Raw genomic sequence first — 22,213 nt, forward strand, 5'->3', positions numbered from 1 at the left:
TTGTTTTTTAAATTTTAAAAAAGTCATTGCTTTGATCCATCTCAGCACGAATGAGTATCCACTATATTCATGGGACAGTGCTTGAGGGTTTTAGAGATGAATGAAATGGTCCCTACTTTCAGGGAGTTCACATTTAAACATCCAGCCATTATACAAGGAAAAGTGCAGCAGAAGCCATAACAGAGGAACAACTCCGAATTCTTGGAACACTAAGGAAAGGAATTAGGAGAATCTTCACAGGCACTTTGGCATTTGGGCTGAGCTGTGAAGAGGGAGTGAACAGGGTTTTAGAAGGTAAAGGAAGGGGCAGGGTGTTCGTTTAAATATTTAATAGAATTGGACCAATGTTGGGAATAGTTTGGCATGTTCTGGGAACAAGTGAATCAATGTGGCCAGAGTACAGTAAGAGATTCTTACACTTGAATGTGTCTGTGAACTCCGAGGGTATGCCCAAAGATCTGAATCTAGAAGGTCTAGGATGTCATCCAACAGGGGCACCTAACTAGTGGAGGGGGCAGGATCCGAGAGGACTTCTCAGGGAGGTACCTTATAAGCTGAAGTCTAAAGGATGCAGGGGTGGAAGGAGAGAGGAACCGTGTCCAGGCCAAGTGAACAGCCATTTTGAAGGGCTTGACCGGTGCGGTGTTTGGGTTTTTTGCAGACTACACTGTTGATAACTGTGTTATCTTCCTCCAACACAGTTTTGATCAGGTGCCTCCTTGCTTCAGTGTGTTCCTTATCAGTCAGGATTCTCGGTGATAAGCCACAGAAACTGCTTCTGGCTAGCTTGAACAGAAAAAGAGTTTACTGGAAGGGTGGTGCATGGACTGACCAGAAAAGCTGGAGGGCCAGATTTGGAAAATGGGCCAGAGACAAGGGTGGCTCCTTGTTAGGATCCTACCACCTTAATGATCTATATATTGTTCTTGCTTTCTTGGGTCATTCCCTCAAGAGTCACACTCTTTTTTTTTTTTTTTTTTTTTGAGACTGAGTCTCTCTCTGTTGCCAGGGCTAGAGTGACGTGGCATCAGCCTAGCTTACAGCAACCTCAAACTGCTGGGCTTAAGCAAACCTTCTGCCTCAGCCTCCCGAGTAGCTGGGACTACAGGTATGCACCACCATGCCTGGCTAATTTTTTTCTATATATATTTTTAGTTGTCCAGATAATTTCTATTTTTAGTAGAGATGGGGTCTCGCTGTTGCTCAGACTGGTCTCGAACTCCTGACCTCAAGCGATCCTCCCACCTGGGTCTCCCAGAGTGCTAGGATTACAGGCGTGAGCCATGGCACCCGGCCAAGAGTCACACTCTTGATGGGACTGTGAGTTAATCAGAGCCGGCTGGCAGGAAGCCTTACCTCCCTCCAAGACTGCACACCAGGAGTCTCCAAAGGAAGATCAGGATGCTAATGGGAGGGTCAAGTCTGATGAGGGACTAATGAAACAAAAGTGGCAAATATCTACTAGGTTTTCTGTGCCTCTCCTCATCTCTGAAATGTCTATGGTGGCATTAAGGCTTTTCACAGTTTAACTATAAGCAGCTCCATCTCTCCACTTTGCTGCATGCTCGCCCTACTGCAGCAGCTTGCAGGACATTTCCTGATGCTGTGGTTTTGCTCAAACTGTTTCCTTTGTCTGGAATACCCTTCCTTCTCTCTACCTTATAAAACTCTTCATCCTTTAAGCTCAGCGTTCACTGCCTACCTGGATCAGTCCTTTCTCTGCTCTCTGATAGCGCTTTCTTTGTGAGGCACTTGTCTGTTCTCAACCTTGTCACAGTTTATGGAGTTGGTTGAGTTTCTCTGTCTTCTCTGTGAGATGGAGAGGTGGGAAGAAAACCAATAGTTTTCAGTCCTTGCTCTGTGCTGGGTTCGTTGCAAGACACTTAGGATCCTCCAGCTCCCAGCATATGGTACACAGCATACACAGCGTTGAATGGATGTTTGTAGCCTGATTTAATAACCTGCTTTGTAAGTATTATTTTTCTCCTGAGTCTTAGATTTGGGGGTGTGGTAATGAATGGAAGGGTAGGATGATGGGTTGTTGAGGTCTTTCATTTTTGCCTGAATGGTTTAAGGACTGAAAAGGGTTGAGGTCCCCTGCGTTGTAGACTCTGCCTCCAGGAAGACAGTCAGGTGAAATGGCTTGTGCCTGACTTTGTTGACAGTGAGTGACCTGTCATTGTGACATTCAAGGGCCTTGTCTTGCAGAACAGGATCATGCAGGATTGGTTCCTTGGAGTCTCACTCTCTGAATCTTGCTCAACTTTCAGTCTTCTGTTTTAAGGAGTGAAAGAGATAACAGTGTGATGCCAGGGTGGGAACAGACAGAGAGTTGGGAAATACAAGAAAGACCTGGGATGACACATCCTTCCCTTTCTGAGCTTGGTCCCAAGCTCATTCGCTCTATTCATTCGTGAATGAAGCACTCACCGAACACCTGCCCAATGCCAGGCTCTGTTTGGTGATACCCATATGATAATAGAACCAAAGCATGCACGCTGTGTGGTGACTAGGAGCTTGGCTTTAAATCCCAGGTCTACCACCTGCTGACTGTGTGACATTAGACAAGTTACTTAGCCTCTCTGGACCTCTCATTTTTCTTATTTGTAAGAGATGATAATGGCATCTACCTCAAAGTTATGTGGAGATTAAATGAAGAAATCTATGTAAAGTGTTTAATGTAATTGCTGACATAGTAAGAGCTCAGTAAATGTTAACAATTCCTATGCTGTTTATTATTACCATTACTACTAATCGGCATGGGCTTTTTCTTGATTGTTCTCAGAGTCTACTCTTGACCTCTTTGTAAGAGCAAGCATTTCAAAATAATAAATGGAATAAGATAGATAGCTTTTCAAATGTGGGTATCAAGAATCTGCTACCTCTAATTTAGCATTAAGTAAGAATTAGAGTCCCTGGCTGGGTGGGGGCCTTGCATGAGTGGGAACTGGGTTGTTGACTGCAGCATTCTAGAGCCTAACTTGAGGTGGGGAACCCCAATGAGGAACTCCTAAGAGGAAGCACCTCACTGTGGTGGTTTGGGGCAACTTTTGGAGCAGGGTGCTTGTGAAAAGAGCACAGGACTTGGAGGAGGGAGAAAGGCTCCTAACTCTGCCCCTCACTCACCTACCTGCCTGAGCTCATGTGCAAGTCACCCCCCCTTTGGACTTGGACTTGTTTTGTAGCAGCTACCACCAATACCACTTTTCAAGCACTTCTGTGCCAGGCACTATGCTAAGTGCCTTATACCCTAAGTGCTTGAAACAGCTACCTTATAGGGTGGGTGATTTTGAAGATTATGTAACACAATATGTGTGAAAGTGCCTAGTAAGGTGTTAGAAGCAAAAACAATGGAGTGACAGTGCTGATGAAGTTACTTTCCAGTTTAAAACATCACATTTAAACTTTCTATATAAATATATACCTATACACAGACATGAGGTAAATAGCAGTAAAAAAACAGCAACAGCTTTTGTGTGTGTGTGTGTGTGTGTGTGTGTGTGTCTGTGTATAAAGACAGGGTTTCACTGTGTTGCCCAGGCTGGTCTCAACTACCTGGCCTTAAGCAATCCTACCTTGGCCTCCCTAAGTGTTGGGATTACCAGCATGAGACACCATACTGGCCAACAACAGCTTTTTAAGCAACATTCCTCTTGCACCACCCACCTCTTTTTATCCTAACACTTTGCACCCAGTCCTGGCAGATGTTTACACAGGGTTTCTCCACCAGAATATGTGCCTCTTGAAGGCATTTATTTTTGTATCTGGTACATAGTAGGATCTCAGTTAATGTTTATTAAATGCATGTCTTAAGGGATGTATTTTTTACTGCTTTGTTCTTTATTTAAAGAGAAACTGTTCTGGAAAAGATCATCTTGTCCAGCCAGAAGGTCTCATCTGGAGAATAATTTAATAATTTGAGTGAGAAGGTATACTTGTAAAATACAGCAAGGCAAAAGTATCTCTTCCCCATTCCTCTTGGTGAGTCAGTTAACATACATGCTTACCCTTAAATTGATTTTTTTCCATTAGCATAGAAATTAATACTGAAAGTAATGAAATGGATTACCTAAATGCCCCTTTACACACACCCCAAATTGTCCTTTATTATTACTCCAGGTCTGTCTTACAGCTTTCTCCAAGTTGTGATGGGTATAAATGTAAAATCTAAGAAATGTTTGTTTTGAGTTGGGGGAAGTATGGGTAGAGGAGAGAGACTCAGACAAACCTAACTACAGATCTAAATTCAAATCTCAGCTCAGCCATTTTGTAGATTATGTGGGAAGCTTGGGCAAATTATCTAATTTCTTTGAACCTTAGTTTCGTCACTTGTAAAATAGAATAATACTGGTCTCAGGGTTGATATAAAGTACTAAGTAGGTGTCAGTGGTAGCTATTGTTATGTTGTTCACATGGAATCAATATGAATGAATTTAATTTCAGTTACAATCACCTTCTATACATTTAAATAAAATATGAAAATGATTTCTAATCTGAAAATAAGTTTATTAGCTTTGTCACTGAGTTCAGTTTTGCTTTTAAATGTCAATAGTGTGACTGTTGGCTTTTTTTTTTAAACTGGTCTTCTTTGTTTTCTTGGATGACCATTGGCTTTTATTCAAAAGTTTATTGAAGGCCGGGCGCGGTGGCTCACGCCTGTAATCCTAGCACTCTGGGAGGCCGAGGCGGGTGGATCGCTCGAGGTCAGGAGTTCGAGACCAGCCTGAGCAAGAGCGAGACCCCGTCTCTACCAAAAATAGAAAGAAATTATATGGACAACTAAAATATATATATACAAAAAATTAGCCGGGCATGGTGGTGCATGCCTGTAGTCCCAGCTACTCGGGAGGCTGAGGCAGGAGGATCGCTTAAGCCCAGGAGTTTGAGGTTGCTGTGAGCTAGACTGACGCCACGGCACTCACTCTAGCCCGGGCAACAGAGCGAGACTCTGTCTCAAAAAAAAAAAAAAAAAAAGTTTATTGAAATCTAACCTGGAGATATTTCCTTTTTTAAATTTATGTTTAAAAAAAAGCTTAGGGAGGGGAGTCAGACATGGTCCCAGCTACATGGGAGGCTGAGGTGGGAGAATTGCTTGAGGGTAGGAGTTGGAGACCAGCCTGGGCAATACAGTGAGACCATGTTTCTAAAAAAAATTTTTTTAAAACACTATGGAGACCCAATGCAGGAGGGAGAAAAATAAGGGGGAAAAAAACCGGAAAGAATCAAATACATTTTATTATATGCTTGACATATTCCTATATATTAATATATATCTATCAGAGTTTAGATTATTCTCATATTTACAAGTAAGGAAACTGAGTCTCAAGGAAATTAATTTTACAAAGATAGCACAGCAATTAATTACATTACTGGATTCACAGCCAATATATATATATTTATATATAAATTTCAATTCCAAGACAAAGAGACAGACAGACACAGGGTCTTGCCCTATCACCCAGGCTCAAGTCATATTTTTTGTAGAGACCAGATCTCGCTCTGTTGCTCAAACTGATTTCGAACTCCTGGCACAAACAGTCCTCCCACCTTGGCCTCCCAAAGTGCTAGGATTACAGGCATAAGCCATTGCTCCCAGCCTCCCTTTGAATATAAACATGAAATACCCATTCACTTTGACCTTGTAAAACAGGTCTCAGTTTAGCTTCTGGACATCCTGCTATTTTCCCTAAATATGATTCCCTGTCACCTTTCTTTCTTCTTTCTTTTTTTTCCCCTCCTCTCTTAACTTTCAGCTGAAACCTTTCTTTGTATATTCCCTAGGAGGTAGCCTATTTCCCAGTGTTGATCATTTTTTAGAGCCATATGCATAACCAGAACTCTTCTTTAACCAATTTTCAGAAAATTTTACTCATCAGTTGATGAAGTTATATAACTTTCTGTTTCAGCCATTCTGTATTCTCCTCTCAATTCAGAATCTACCTCTGTTTTTGTTCAGAATGATTCTATTTTAGGAGAGGGGGAGGACAGGGTCTCACTATGTCACTCAAGCTATAGTACAGTGGTGTCATCATACCTCATTGCAACCTCAGACTCCTGGGTCTAAGCGATCCTCCTGCCTCAGCCTTCCAAGTAGCTGGGACTACAGGCACACACCACCATGCCTGGCTAATTTTTCTATTTTTTATAGCGACAGGGTCTGTGTTGCCCAGGCTGGTCTCAAACTCCTCCTGCCTCAGCCTCCCAAAGTGCTGGGATTACAGGTATGAGCCACTGCGCCTGCCCCAGAATGATTCATAATTAGTTCATAATGTTATAGGGCTCTGGGCAGGGCATCAGCCTCCTCCTATAAATCAGAATGAGCAACTACTAGGCTGGAGGGGCTCTCCTTTTAGAGCATTGTTGGACAACTAGCTGTGGATTTTCCTTCATTTTTATTAAAGAAAATGGCCAAGTTTACTACCAAGAGTTCCAGGACCCTTTGTGCTTTGGCCCCTAATGACCTGCCCAGGCTGCCTGTCACTCATTCTCTTCAACAGCCCACTGTGAAGCTCTGTGCCTCCCTGCCTGGGCTCGTGAGATTCTCTGGCCTAGAATATACACTGCATCCAGATCAGCCTTCAATCCAGCTCCTTCAGGGAGCTGTTCAACCTGTTGGAGTCTATGATTTTATCATGTTCTCTGTGTCCTCTTTGGTGTCTTGTAGATACACATGTGTGCTATGACAGACTCCACAGACCATCGAGTTACTTTCACTAACTCCTTGATGTCAAGAACTGATTTATCATTTCTGTGGCCTGGTACACAGTGGGTGCTCAACATATTGAAATCTTTTCATGTTTACATACTTACTTCCCCAAAAGTGAAAGCTTTGTAGAAATTATATCAATTGGTCCAGATTTTCCAAGTCTAAATTTTTTAAATATCTTGTTTTATTTTTTTTGTTTTATTTTATTTTATTTATTTTTTTTTTTTTTTGAGGCAGAGTCTCACTCTGTTGCCCGGGCTAGAGTGCCGTGGCGTCAGCCTAGCTCACAGCAACCTCAAACTCTTGGGCTCAAGTGATCCTCCTGCCTGAGCCTCCCGAGTGGCTTGGACTACAGGCATGCACCACCATGCCCGGCTAATTTTTTCTATATATTTTTAGTTGTCCAGCTAATTTCCTTCTATTTTTAGTAAAGACGGGTCTCGCTCTTGCTCAGGCTGGTCTTGAACTCCTGACCTCAAACGATCCACTCGCCTCGGCCTCCCAGAGTGCTAGGATTACAGGCGTGAGCCACCGCGCCCGGCCTCTTGTTCTATTTTGAGGTGATATGTTCTTTCCAGTTTCAGGTTCAGAAAACACGATCACCATTTTTATAGGTTACATGAAAGTTGCTGTTGAGAGCATTTCAGTGAGTGGATACAAAGTTTTTGTTTTTTTAGCACCAGGGTACTTGATGCTTGGAGAGAGGTACAGGGGAGTAGAAGATTTTGTCCATGCACTTGTAGAGCACAAGACATAAGAAAAGCATTTTATGTATTTATTTAGAGATGGGCTCTCTCTGTGTTGCCCAGACTGACCTCGAGTTCCTGGGCTCAAGCAATCTTCTCGTCTCAGTCCCCTTAGTAGCTGGGACTGCAGGTGTGCACCACTGCACCCAGCAGCATTTTAAAAATATAATTTGCTATATGTAATGTGGCAAAGCAAAAGTTTTAAAAAGTTAAAAACATACTCTTACATTAATATGTCATGAGCACATATCAAAAATTTATTAACGTTATTAATGAGGAAACTAACAGGATAACAAAGCTGGATCAAAGGAGAATGCAAGAAACTGATATTTACATAGCAGAAAAAAGAATGCAGGAATAAGATTGCAAACTTAGATGCAAAACTGGTTAATGCCCTGCAATACAATGAAAACAAAATCTTATCTTTTCTGCCAGATGGAAGTCTTAAGGATTTTCTACAAGTTAACATATAACTTTATAGAAATGGGGGCCCTAATCAGTAGTAAATAGAAAGTCAAACAAGGTTATTTTTGCAGAGTATCAGATAACCTTTAGGCAGGCAGGTCAGGCAGTGCTCTAGTATTAACTTTAAAGGGGGTGTAGAACTTTTTTTTTTTTTTTTTTTACCTTATTTTCAAGTTTTAGATAATTCTTCTTAAAATATAACTGAGTTCAAGAACTAAAAGATAGCTGGATCTGAGGTGGAAAAGAGTCCTTGGTAAAAGTAATTGTAAGCAGTTTTTAAGTGGAATTGTGACATTCAGAGTTTGAAAAAAGGAAGAGGGTTGTCACAAGTAGGAAAGGCAGGGCATGGCAGATACATTCAAAAAGATCGCCCCACCCCACCTTCAAAGGCTTGTGCAGACAAGGAAGTATTTTTCCAGGGTGGATGATCAACTGAGGTGGGTGAGAGGTGAAACCCTTGGGAGTATATGGGAGCAATATAGGAATCTTTGAAGCTTGTATTTAAGAAATTTGAAGTGATTTAAAAACCAACAAGATACTCAAAGATGATGATTGTCACTGGGTAGGAGGCTGTGGTTGAAATCAAGGCAGGGTACGATAGCAGAGTGAAGGCTAAATCTGTGATGTATGGGTGGAGACCTGACAGGAATTCAGAGTGAATTTATGGCAGAGGGAAGAAGGAGGAGCAGTTGAAGGTGGTGCTGCAGGTCACTCTCCTGGCTGAAGCTGAGAGCTGGCTCAGGTCCCCTGCTGTGGTGAACCAGAGAAGCCTGGGATTCTCTTTATTCTCTTCCTCCACTTCTCTTTTTTCTGCAGAGTTGGGTCCCATTGGGGCTGCCATGGGAGGTGGGGGAGAGAGAGCCCAAGAGAGCAGACCAGAAGACCAGTTGAGAATTCCTTTGGGTTCGCTTTTTTATTTCTTTTTCTCCTGATACCTAATTGTTTTATTGTGTAATATTTGGTATATGCAAAGGAATATATGACACATTTGTGTATGTTACAAAACACAAGATCCACCTCTCCACCCAATTTTCCTTTGTGGTTTCTTTGTCAGGAAAAAGAGTTCGCTCACCCGTTACTTAAAATATAGGATGCCTGAGTCACCAGTTTGCCATCCTGTGTCATTCAACACCTCCTCCAGACTCCCTTTTCCCAGGAAGGTGACCCAGAATCCCCTTGAAGTACATGATGCTGTCCCTGTGCTCTGATGTGCCCCCTGGTGTTTTGAGTGGAGCGATTTTAGATGACAGTTTACCTGTTAAAACTGTCCCTTTGTTCCTTATGTTATTGCTTGCATTTCAGGGCTTCTGTGTTGACGGTTGTGGTTGACAAAGCCCAGTTCCTCAACTGCCCCTCTGGGTGACTGGAGTGGGGGTAACTGATATTGTAGGTCCTGGAGAAAGCAGTGGTGATCACAAATAGGCAAATGGTGGAGAAATGAGAAGTTATCTCACAACTGACCCTCAGCTATACTAGTCTACATTTGATTTTTTTTTTAATTATTAGAAAAAACATCATTCATAGATGGGGAGATAGGCTCATCAGTGTGCAAGAGTTCTTATATACTCAAGCAGAGTACTTGATGGGAAGTATTAATAGATTTTGTGTTTACTTCCCTCTCTTTCACTGGTTGTGGTTCATCCCATTCCCAGTGGCCTACACACATCACATACCATGTTTACTTCTATATTCTTGTGCTTGTTGGACAGCTTTAATTTGAAAGATAAAATAAACAAAATAAACAAAAAGCAGGCATGGAGCAGTGGCTCACACCTGCAATCCCAGCACTTGGGAGGCAGAAGGATATCTTGAGGCCAGGAGTTGGAGACCAGCCTGAGCAAGAGCAAGACCCCGTCTCTCAAAAAAAAAAAAAATTAGAAAAATTAGCCAGGTGTGGTGGCACATGGCTGTAGTCTCAGCTGTTTGGGACACTGAGGCGAGAGGCTTGCTGGAGCCCAGGAGTTTGAGGTTGCAGTGAGCTGTGATAATGCCATTACACTCTAGCCAGGGTGACAGAGTGAGACCCTGTCTCAAAAAAAAAAGAGGGGGGTCAATATGAAGAACGTTTAAGAGAGGTTTAAGTGAGGGGTTTTTTTAAGTGTAACACAGAAACCATGTAAATTCACTATACAGTATTAAAATTAGTGTGTGGTCAGTTCTGTTATAATGCAGCATGTATGTTCCTAAAAATCACCGTGCATGCAAAATCATGCAGTAAAAAACACAGGGTTTGACTCGGGAAAGGGGGGGTGGGGAAAAAAATATGAAACTATTGTTTTTAACTTGCACTGTTCACTTAATAATTTATCATGAAAAAAAAATAAAATAAAATAAAAATAAAAAAAAAAACACAGGGTTTATGGGGAAGTGGGGATTAAGGGTCACAACAGTCAAAAACTTCATGGGTAGGCAGGGTGCGGTGGCTCACGCCTATAATCCTAGCACTCCTAGAGGCCTAGGTGGGAGGATCGCTTGAGCTCAGGAATTCGAGACCAGCCTGAGCAAGAGCAAAGCCCCATCTCTACCAAAAATAGAAAAATTAGCTGGATATGGTGATATGCGCCTGTAGTCCCAGCTACTCGGGAAGCTGAGGCAGAAGGATTGCTTGAGCCCAGGAGTTAGAGGTTGCTGTGAACTAGGCTGATGCCACAGCACTCTACTCGGGGCAACAGAGCGAGACTCTGTCCCAAAACAAACGAAAAAACTTAATAGGTGACCCAAAAAGGGGAGGGGAAAGGGCTTATTCTTTTAAAAAAAATTAGAACCTAATAAGACAGTCACACAGTTTTACAAATAAGTGATTAAGAAATATGTAAATACCACAATAAATAAGTTGCTGTGCCTTGAAAAAGACCTGAAATTTGCTTATGAAAGTGAGTTACAGCTTGGGAGTTAATTGTGAAGTGGTGGAAGTCTTCAGTGAAGCTTCAGTGAAGCTCTCTGAAGTCCAGTGGAAAGTTCTGACACCAGTGTGGATGGGTGTGGTTCTTAACACATGCAGTGACCTGATGAGGCTGTTTGAGGTGCATGTGTATGTGCATGCACACATTTTGTTCATTCCCATATGGCTCATTTCAGCTGAGTGTGGTTTTATGCATTTTTTAGTGTTTCTCTCATGCATAAGCAAAATTCATGTTATGCTCAGTTGTTGCCTGATACATCATACATTGGAACAAATTCACATTTTTGAAATGAATTAAAGCACAGGTGTCAAAAAAAAAAACAACACGAATAACACGTACTAGCTAATACTAAGTGCTAGGCACCATACTACAGATGTCACATGAGTTACCTCAACAGCACCTGAGTTAGCTGTAATTGTTAGCTACATTTTACAGGTGAGAAAACCCCAGCTCAGCAAGGTAACACTTGCCCCAGTTACAAGGCTAGGATATGGTGACTCTTGTTCACTATGTCATTCGTTTTTTTCCTGAACAAATTAAAAGAGAAATAACAAAGTAGGGGAAGTATTTGCAAACATGTAAGAAAGAACAAATATTATAATATCTGAAAGTTTTTCGAATCAGTAAAGAGACAAAATAGCCCAATGGAAAAATGAATAAAGGTCAAGAGCACGCAGTTTATAAAGGAAGAAATACAAATGGTCAGTAAAATTGGGATTTAAAAAAGAGACTTTCAGCCTCATTTAGCACTCAGTCATGCAAGACATAATAATTCCATGTCGGTTTTTTCCATTATCAGATTGACAGAAATGGATGTGGGGAAATGCTAGTGGGTGCATAGATTGTTAAAACCGTTCTAAAGCACATATACCTGTCCCTTGACCCAGCCATCTAACTTCTAGAAATTCATCCTAAGAAAAGAGATAAGTGGAAAAAGATTTTTGTAAGAGTTTATGCTGAAAAATTGAAAGCACCTATCATCACTAAGTGGTTAAACAAATTCTAGGCTCCAGTACAATACAATGTCATGTAATACAGTACTGTGAGATTCTTGGATAGGAGGATGTTATGTCCATAATGGTTGACACTGAGTGCTTCTCATGTTTTATTAAGCAAAGGGAACAGGGTGCAAAGTAGCATAGCATGTTCAATGTGATGCCATCTTTGTAAAACCATTTGCACACATGTGCATGCTTGTGTGTGCAGGCAAGCCTAGTATAGGAAGAAGTCTGGAAGGACACACATTACAACACTGATAATGGATGTTTCAGTAGTGGAATTGATGGATAATTTTTATTTTTGTTCTTTTCATTTAACTATTTTCTAATTTTTCTATGGTGAATATATTACTTTTATGGGTTTTGGTTTTTTGTTTTTTTTTGACAGAGTCTCACTCTGTTGTCCCGGCTAAAGTGCAGTGATGTCATCATAGCTCACTGCAACCTCAAACTCCTGGGCTCAGGGGATCCTTCTGTCTCAGCCTCCCGAGTAGCTGGGATACAGGCACATACCACCATGCCTGGCTAATTTTTCTATTTTTGTAAATTTTTTTTGTAGAGACAGGGTCTTGCACTTGCTCAGTCTAGTCCCAAACTTGTGGCCTCAAGTGATTCTCCTGGCCTCTGCCTCCCAGGGTGCTAGGATTACAGGCATGAGCTACCTTGCCTGGCCTAATTTTATGATTTTTTAAAAAAATGTTTATGGGAGGCCAAGGCAGGCGGATCGTTTGAGCTCAGGAGTTCGAGACCAGCCTGAGCAAGAGCGAGACCCCATCTCTACTAAAAATAGAAAGAAATTAGCCAAACAACTAAAATATATACAAAAAATTAGCTGGGCATGGTGGTGCATGCCTGTAGTCTCAGCTACTCGGGAGGCTGAGGCAAGAGGATGGCTTGAGCCCAGGAGTTTGAGGTTGTTGTGAGATAGGCTGACGCCACAGCACTTAAGCCCAGGCAACAGAGCAAGACTCTGTCTCAGAAAAAAAAAATATATATAAATGACCTTTTTAAACTAGTTCTCCTGGCACCTAATGAGGCCAGGTGACAAATATCTATTAAAGGGTTATTTATTGTGCAGTTTGGAGAAATTGTTACCCCATTTGGGAGCTTTAGAGTCTTTATTCCAGACCAGAATTAATCCAATCATATTTCAGGTTAACTTGCTCTCAAGAAGATGCCACAAGGCTGAGTGAGCTAGGCTGTGATTTATGTTACCTCTAGGCCATAAGCTCCATAAAGTGCATGTGAACTTGAGATCCCTGTGGATGATCCCAAGCATGGGGCTGCTTGCAATGCAAGGATGACAACTGGAGCCTCTAATTTTGGTTACTTGCTTTTAGAGACCAGAACCCAGATGTCATTTCTTGGGGCCCCACCTGCTTTGTTAAGCAGTTTAGCCCTAAATTTAAGCAGCAGCTGAAACAAGAGCAGGGAAGCAAGATGAGCTTGAGTGTGCCAGCCCAGCTCCTGGGAGGCCTGTCTCTGGCCCTGGGCTCTGCAGGCTGCAGCAGGAACTGGAACTTCATTTTCACAGCTCCATAAAACCTGTGCCTTCTCCCAAGCCTCCCTCCCACGGTGGGGGTGGGTGGGGGGTAGGTCAGAATTATGGACCATAACTGCTCCCTGCTTCTCCAGGCTTCCTCTTCCCTGGCATTGCAGAACAGATGGGGGCCCAGGGAGGCCCTGCGTGCCCTACTGGAGGAGGGGCTCCGAGAGCCTCTTCCTGTCACTCCTTCCTGCAAATGCTTGTCTTAATGGCCCCTCTGTGCCACTTAGCCCAGCACCCGGCTGCCTGGCTGACTGGAGATGGCTCCACTGGAGCTTTCTGTGTGTGGGTTGAAAGGTTTTTTTTTTTTTTTTTTTTTTAATTTAAGCAGTTGCATTCCATCTGCCTACGCACTCTTAACCTGCTTTGTGAACTAAGCTTTGTGACCTTTGCTGCTTACTTCACCACACCAGCCACGTCTTCCCCACAACAGGGTTTTGAGAGCACTCGGTGAGATGAGATCAGCAGACCCACATGCCTGTGTAGTGGATGCTCTGGAAGTGCCACTAAGAGGGATCTGCATGAGGGTCTGCCCTTCACCAAGCACTTTGCATAAATTATCTTACTAATCCTCAGAGCAAAGAGACCCAGTGTATATTCTCAAAGCAGCCTTTTGTAGTGAGGAAACCAAGGCATAGACAGAAGTAACTTGCCCACACTCACATAGCTGATAAGCACATTAAGTGCCATGTGAGTTGCATTTAACTCACGCCAGTTTTGAGCCCGGGGGCCTCGTGAAGCATATGTAACTCACACATCTCTTCACCTTGGGAGCCATGAGAACTGTTTTTCAAGTTGCATATAACTCATGCACAAAAAACAATAAAAAATAAAAAATTTTTCATTAAATTAGAAAGGCTTATTTTGTTTTCGAAGTTTTTATTCTATTTTCATAATTAAAGACCGTGGCCCCAAAGAAAATATTTTTTTTTCTAGTGTGTCAGTCAGTGTGTTAGGTGGGCCTCCTAAGACTCACATGCAGGCCCAAGTGGCACAAATCCTGTGCCCATCTACCAGGCCACCCTGGCCTTCTGTCCTCCTTGGTTTTCCATGGATGAAAACAGGCAGCGAATGAGTGATATTCTTCTGGCTCACAAAGTAGGCCTCTGTTAATTTCCCAAAGAGTTGGGATTTTATGGGAATTCTGGAAGGTTCAACAAATTATTAGGTTTCTCTTAATCATTTTCTCAAAGCATTTTATGTATAATCTTGTGCTTGGAATGTGTCAGCACTAAATTGTGTTTTCTTTAAACCTTGTGCTGAGTTAGAGGACATTTCTTAGTTTAACCATTTACGGGGAGTTGGAACTGGTTGGTGCAAGTTGCAGTGTCTGTGGCAGTCTGCCCAGTTCTCCCTCCTGCATACAATGGCTGAGTGAGGACAGAGCCAGTGTCCAGGTGTTGGTAAATAGTAGTACCACTATGTAGGAATTTTGTCAGGTGAGGTACTATTTTGCCCAGCAGGTTTAACTGACTGAACACTTTAAGGTGGCGAAATTGAAATGCTAAGCTCTGATTATCACATATGGAAGCCACACTAGAAACCCCTAGCAGCTTTCTGCTTACTAGGCATACTCCTCTTCATACCCCAGACCCCCTCACTCTCACACACACATACACACACAGTATCAGAGACCTGGGAAGGACATGCTGATGAAGGTTTTGGGGGAGTAGCTGGAGATAGTGCCTTTTTGGTGGTGGTGGTGGTGATGGTTTTTGTTGTTTTGGTGTCCAAATCAGAGCATCATATGGCCTTGAGGGTTTGGAAAGGAGGGACCAGAGTTCAAGAACAAGTAATAGCTTCTTGGAACTGTCTGGAGAGAGGAAAGGGGAAGGAAAGTGGACAACATAAAGAACTGTATATCTGAAAATATCTGGGACAGAGCTGAGGCCCCTGACTCCTAATAGGGACCAACCATAGGAAGAGGAAGGACTCATGAGGGATGAGTTGCTAGTTGTAGATTAAGTTGGGTTTTGGTGAGCCTTTGGGAGGATGGACCAAGGAAGAGGCCCTGGAAACAGACTTGCTTCTAATGACTGAGAATTTCAGGGTCCCACGTACTTAGAACATGATCTGGAAAGGGATGTCTCCAGGTGAACACATCCCCTTGGCCCCATGGACTCCTTGCGCAGAGGGAAGGTACACAACCAGAGGAGGGCCAGAGCGGGCCCTGTAAAGCATGCAGCCCAGGGCACGGCTGGGAGGCAGAGAGCTGGCTCTAATCCTGGCTGTGCCCTGACAAGCTATGTGACCTTGGTCAAGTTATTTCCCTATTCTGGACTTCATATATGATCTTTCCATCCTTTCTACCCCTAAAGATTCATGACTTAGGGGCCATCAACTTTGTCATCTGTGAGTGTTTCTGAGGGCAACAGCAGTGCCAAGGGTTTGCTCAGCTTGGAGAGGAGGTCCAGAGCCTGCCTGTGGTGAGGAAAGGGGTTAGAGAGAGTTAGGGTCTGGCAGTGCTGAGCCTGGAGCTGGCCTCACACTTCGTTGCACTCCAAAGCCTTAGGACAGTGACTACGCCTACTGCCTCAGTGTCTCCACCTGTAAAAGAGGACCCACAATACCCTGCACAAACCAATACCCACCTTGGACAGAGGTAGTTCCTATTATGATTGATAAAAGCAATTAGGAAAATGGGTAGAAAGGGCCTGGAGGTGGGGTGAGGAAAGAAGAGGACATCAAACACATGAAGTCCTTCCTGTTGTCTCGGGGCCTTGGTCAGCCGATTTGGCCCACATAAGAAGGAGGTAAGGGTTTCCTGACCTATTTCTGCTGTGGATTTAGGAAAGCCATTGAATTTTCATGCCTCAGTTTCTTAAGCAAGTTTGAAAGTTAATATTTTGGATGGCAACAAAATTTCTTTTCTTTTGTTTACAGAGATGCTGCAGTTTGTCAGTAATCAAGTGGGAGAGTTCCCTGACTTGTTTTCAGAGCAGCTGTGTAGCTCCTTTCCTGGCAGTAGTGGTGGTGGCAGCAGTGGCAGCAGCAATGGCAGAGGCAGCAGCAGTGGAGCCGTGGACCCTTCGATGCAGCGGTCATTCAGCCAGGTCCCATTACCTTCATTCTCTCCCTCAGCTGCTTCCCCCCAGGCTCCAGCCCTGCAGGTCAAGGTCCCTGCCACCTCAGTTCCCACCCCACCGAGGGCAACTCCTATCCTTCAGCCCCGCCCCCAGCCCCAGCCTCAACCTCAAGCTCAGCTGCAACAACAGACAGTAATGATCACCCCGACATTCAGCACCGCTCCGCAGACAAGGATCATCCAGCAGCCTTTAATATACCAGAATGCAGCTACCAGCTTTCAAGGTGATTCAGAAGGCACATATGGTAGTGACTGGTTGGTTCCAAAGTTTATGGGCCAGTTTGCACTCACTAAATCTTTCTGTCCTCTTTGGGGACGACAGATATATCGATATGGTCCTGTCTGAATGAGTTTCTGGAAACTGGCAGTAAGAACTGGTACAGGAACATTTCACATTCTGCTTCTTCAAATACCTTAATATCTATTGTGCCTGCTTCAAAGATACTTGGTCAAAAAATCCAACAAGCATAGTAGACACAGGGCCATCCTAGTGTCTAGTGGTGGAGGCTTGAATAAGATTAGGCTTGAAACTTGCCGAGGCAGTAGTCATATCTCAGCACCCACAGGTTGAGGACATTCATTCAGCAAACACCTATGGAGATGAATATGACTTTTAATACAGGTGCTGCATCTCCGAGTAGCAGGCCTCACGGTCTCAGTATGTGTTGAGTGAATGAATGAATGAAGGTGGCTTGTTCTTTCCGTGATATGCTGTATCCCAGTGCCTTTTTATCAGATTTCCCTCTGACTCTGTGGGGAGCCCTGGGTGGTTTTAGTATTGCTCTGAATTTTAAAGAATCTGACAGTTCTTCAAGGGAGATCAAGAATTTGGGGGAGTGGGGTGGGTGTAAAGGCAAAAAGCTGAGACAGTCATCCCAAAGTACACTTTCCATCTAGGAAGGACGGGAGGAAATGAAGCCCCAGGGAGTTGTTGATTCTCCACATCTGTTAACTCCCTTGCTGGATGCAGTCGTTTGCCCACTAGCTTCCCTTCCCTCCACCCCATCGCCCAGTGTAATAAAACAATTTGTACTCGTTCTCTCAGAAATTGATGCAGCCCTTATGGGATGTTCTTGTTATCTGAACCAGCTTGTAAATGGCTGTGCAAATCTTCTCCAGCAGCAGGTGGGGAGTTGGAATCATTATGAGATACTCCATCCTCAGGTTATTGCTGCAGCTACAGTGACAGAATGTATTCTTCATCCATGTGACTTCTTTCTCCTCTTCTAACCAAGTCCTTCAGCCTCAAGTCCAAAGCCTGGTGACATCCTCCCAGGTACAGCCGGTCACCATCCAGCAGCAGGTACAGACGGTACAGGCCCAGCGAGTGCTGACACAAACGGCCAATGGCACACTGCAGACCCTTGCCCCAGCCACGGTGCAGACAGTTGCCGCGCCCCAGGTGCAGCAGGTCCCGGTAGGTGGCTGGAAGGGATTCAGGGATGTACCAGTTGGGGCTGTCAGCTGGTCCTTGGCTAAAGATGTGGTCTACATACTAAGAAGGACCAGCAAGGGTAGACACAGAGCAAGCCACTTGTAGGGCCCCAGGATGCACCTGTGAGCAGCATATAAAGACCTGGCTGAGCCCACATCTGCAGATAGACACTGACACTCACAGGCACTCGGTAAAGCCTGGGGTAGTCACTCATTTACACATGTAGTGGGTGTAAAACTGGAAAGAAATGCACCAAATTGGTATCTCCCAGATGATTTTCTTCTTTATAGTTTTATGTTTTCGGTATTTTTTTGCTATAGATGCTGAACATTGTATTACTTTTCAGAGGGTACATGTATGATTTTTATAATCAGAAAACTATCTTTATGTCATGTATCTAATGGACCATATTTTCTTACTAACAAAGTAATTTATCTTTAAAACAAATCTAAGAGTTATTATTTTTGCTTCTCGGCCGTGTTTCTGGCTGTCCTGAGTCTGTCAAAGTCAGACCTCTCTCCCCTCCTCCATCCACCCCACCCATCCCTGCTCTGCTCCTGCTGGGCCCCTGGTACTGCCCTCTTAGAAACCTTTCAGCCTTAAAACTCAGGAACCTCTTTAACTAGCCCTTCCTTCTTCCCCTGAACCCAGTATTCAGGCTGTACAAAATAGCCAGCTTTTGAAGTATCTTCTGAGATTTCATGATATTTTTTGATTCTCAATTTCATAAAAATTATTTATTTTCTCATTCATTCTTGGAGATTCTATGGCAGTGAGAAACAAATGAAAAATAGAAAAATAATGATACCTTCCTTTTCCTTTTCTTCCTTCTTCATCTAGGTTCTGGTCCAGCCTCAGATCATTAAGACGGATTCCCTTGTTTTGACCACGCTGAAAACAGATGGCAGCCCTGTCATGGCTGCAGTCCAAAACCCAGCCCTCACTGCCCTCACCACCCCTATCCAGACGGCTGCCCTTCAAGTACCAGTAAGAGCTGCCTTCTCCCCTGCCCTCTTCCCTCCACCTTCATTCTTGGAGGGTATTAGGCTTCAGAGATGTTAAAGTCTCTATATGCTGAGTAGGTATCAGAAGCTCTATAGAATGTGTCAGTCACATTGTAACTATCACCCCTCTTAGTTTTTTCCCTTGAAGAAATACTACCAGTGGTTGTTAGTTGGGAGTACCGGGGCCTACAAGCGGGTAGAAAAGAACTGCAGAGGAACCCCAGTTCCTTGCCAACATCTCCATACAGACCATCCGCCTCTGAGGTCCTGTTAATGGAGGTTTGGCTTCTGAAGGACCCTAGGGCCACCAGGCAGGGAGAGGCTCCAAGGTAAGGGACGGGGAAGGCATCCCATCATTCAGTTATAGGTTCTCAGCCACTTTGAGCATCCAGTGGCAAGAGAGTCTGTTAAAGTAAATGGTGATTAAAATTTGGAAGCACTGGCTTTATTCATAAAAGCTAAGAAATGGAAACAACTCAAATGCCCATCCATAGGGGAATAGATAAACAAGTTGTGATAAATAAATTCATACAATGAAATTGTGCCCAGCAATTAAAAAAAAAAAAAAAAGAACTATTGGCTGGGTCTGGTGGCTCACACCTGTAATCCTAAAACTTTGGGAGGCTAAGGCGGAAGGATCACTTGAGCCCAGGAGTTTGAGGTTGCCGTGAGCTAGGATGACACCACTATATCACTGTAGCCTGGGAGACAGAGCCGAGACCCTGTCTCAAAATCAAATCAGAAACAAGAAAAGGGCTATTGATACATGAAACAAAATGGCAGACCCTCAAAAACAGTGTATTGAGAAAAAGAAGGCTGTAACTAAAGAGTCCGTGCTAATAATCCCATTCATTTGAAGTTCAAAAAGAAGCCAAACTAGGCTCTGGTGAAAGAAATCAGAGCAGTGATGACATGGGGGCACGTCCTTACCTGGTAGAGGTGGCAATTGGCGCTCTCTCGGTCTGAGTGGTTACACATATCATATACATATATAAAATTTGGCAAGCTTTAAATTTAAGATTTGTGGTTTTTGTTATGTATGAATTATTTATTGATGACTAATGACCTTTGTATTTATTTATTGGCCATTTAAATATTGAGGCCATTTATTAAAGAAAATAAAACTAAAATTAGAAAAAATAGAAACAAGAAGAGGGAAAAGCAGAGATCAGGAATAAAAGGGGGAAACCTCTGTGGTTGGCCTATTTATTTAATCAAATGGCTCTGATTGAGAGTGTCAGTTCTTCCCTTAAGCTTTTTGATGCCCAAATTGTATAAAGAAATGCAGTAATTTGTTTAATTGTCATTTTGGAGGGAAAAAATGTGTCATATACCAGGAGAAAGTTTTCTCTGGTGCCAACTAAGTGTGGTTCACTGTGTATGAATTCAGAGGTGGTTAACAGTTTGACAGCAAAGCAGAACTGAGGACTTGGTTCTGGCATACCGAGATCAAAGGTTAAAACATATTTAGCCATGTTAATCCTTTTGTAGTGTAATTTATTGACAGTGATTCTAAAAGGGAGGTAGTGACTGAGGTCTTGTGGCTCATGAGGCTTCTTGGAGCCTGACTTAACCTATGAAGAGTCTCAGACCTCATAAAGCATTGCCAGCTGATGCCACGTGCCAGGGGCTAGCGGGTTTGTGTTGTGAGGTTGCTTTATGCAGACTAATGAAGGAATAATTCCTCTCCATGCCTGTGCCTGTTCTAGACCCTGGTGGGCAGCAACGGGACCATTCTGACCACAATGCCTGTGATGATGGGGCAAGAGAAAGTACCCATTAAGCAGGTACCTGGAGGAGTTAAGCAACTTGAGCCCCCCAAAGAAGGAGAAAGGCGGACAACACACAATATCATTGAGAAACGATATCGTTCCTCCATCAATGACAAAATCATTGAATTGAAAGACCTGGTCATGGGGACAGATGCCAAGGTGGGTGCCAAGCAAAATGGTATTTCATGCCCCGCCATCTCCCCTCTACCTGTCTTTGCCTGGAGAATTTAGGTAAGTCCCAAGCCCAAGCTGAGTGAATACAAGAATGAGTTAGAGGTGCTTTCTTATAAAGTATTTGGTGTTTGTCAAGATTATAAAATATTAATCAACATAAGGGAACTGCTGAGGGTTGATAAGGCAGTGGCCCACTGGGACCTTTGATTCCTTCCACTGTGCTCTGCAGTGATGGGGGACCCCAGGCTCAGAGGCAGAGAGAGATGCCTGCCACTCATCAGTGGCCAGGTCGAGGCCTGTTGTGTGCCTTAGAGTCAGCTAATGGCATTGCTGGCATGTTTTTAGCTGTGTTTAGGGTGGCCAGCAATATTTTTACCTTTTAGGGAAGAGGGAAAAAATGGAGATTGGATCTTTAACCCACAGCAAATAGATGAAACTGATTTTCCAAATGTTTCTGGTGTTTCAATAAATGTATCTTCTGGCAAGTAGGAGATTTTTTGTTTTTTTTACCTATCATCTGTTCACCTTTAGCCCTGTTTTGAAAGAAAGTTTCATTACTTGTTGCTTACAAATCTAAAAGGTATATATGTTAAGTAAAAATATATGCCTTTACTTAAGATAACTGTCCAACAGTGCTCTGGTTTTTTGTCACTTGTTTTCCTTAAAGTTTGTTTAGGATTATTATCAGAAGTAGGGTGGGGGATGGACACACTTGAAGCTCTGACTCGGGTGGGGCAAAGGCAATATATGTAACCTAAACATTTGTACCCCTGCAATATGCTGGAAAAAAAAAAAAAAGATGTAGGAATAATAACTAATATTTATTTATTGTCAGCTATGTGCTGGGCTCCGTGCTAAGCTCTTTATACTTATTACCTTGTTTACTCTTCACTGCAAGCCTGTGATTCACATACTGTCCTTATCCCTATGTTGAGGAGGAGGAGAGTAAAGTCCAGAGGTATGGAGTAACTTGTCCTGGGGTAGCACAGCATCAGTGGGGGCACCAGCATCTGAACCCCACATCTCCTACCCCAGAGCCGTGCTGTCAACCCACGAGTCTAGGGCTCTGCTGTCTTCACCGTACAGCCTACACTGGTCTCACTGTGCTTTCACTCATCTTCCCAGATGCACAAGTCTGGCGTTCTGCGGAAAGCCATTGACTACATCAAATACCTGCAGCAAGTCAATCATAAACTGCGCCAGGAGAACATGGTGCTGAAGCTGGCAAATCAGAAAAACAGTAAGTGTGCTCACTGAGAGAAGTGTTCTCAGACCACTACGTGCTGGGCAACAGCACGAGGCCTTGCCCAGCCCAGCCCAGCCCCTGCCCAGGTGAAGCTTTATAAAAGGAGATCATCTTTACCAGGTGGGGTTTTCTT

General features: G+C 43.4%; 1 protein-coding gene across 1 annotated transcript in view; it reads left to right on the forward strand.

Moving 5' to 3' along the window:
* The window catches only part of SREBF2 (sterol regulatory element binding transcription factor 2), a 60,545-nt gene that overhangs the window by 11,671 nt on the left and 26,661 nt on the right, over nucleotides 1–22,213 (forward strand). The window contains exons 2-6 of the mRNA XM_069490623.1: nucleotides 16,248–16,673; nucleotides 17,685–17,866; nucleotides 18,725–18,871; nucleotides 20,598–20,819; nucleotides 21,960–22,074. Coding sequence (XP_069346724.1) covers nucleotides 16,248–16,673; nucleotides 17,685–17,866; nucleotides 18,725–18,871; nucleotides 20,598–20,819; nucleotides 21,960–22,074 — 1,092 coding nt within the window. The remainder of the gene's footprint in view (nucleotides 1–16,247; nucleotides 16,674–17,684; nucleotides 17,867–18,724; nucleotides 18,872–20,597; nucleotides 20,820–21,959; nucleotides 22,075–22,213) is intronic.

Source organism: Eulemur rufifrons, chromosome 16 (assembly GCF_041146395.1).
Source record: "Eulemur rufifrons isolate Redbay chromosome 16, OSU_ERuf_1, whole genome shotgun sequence".
In the NCBI taxonomy this organism is placed as follows: domain Eukaryota; kingdom Metazoa; phylum Chordata; class Mammalia; order Primates; family Lemuridae; genus Eulemur; species Eulemur rufifrons.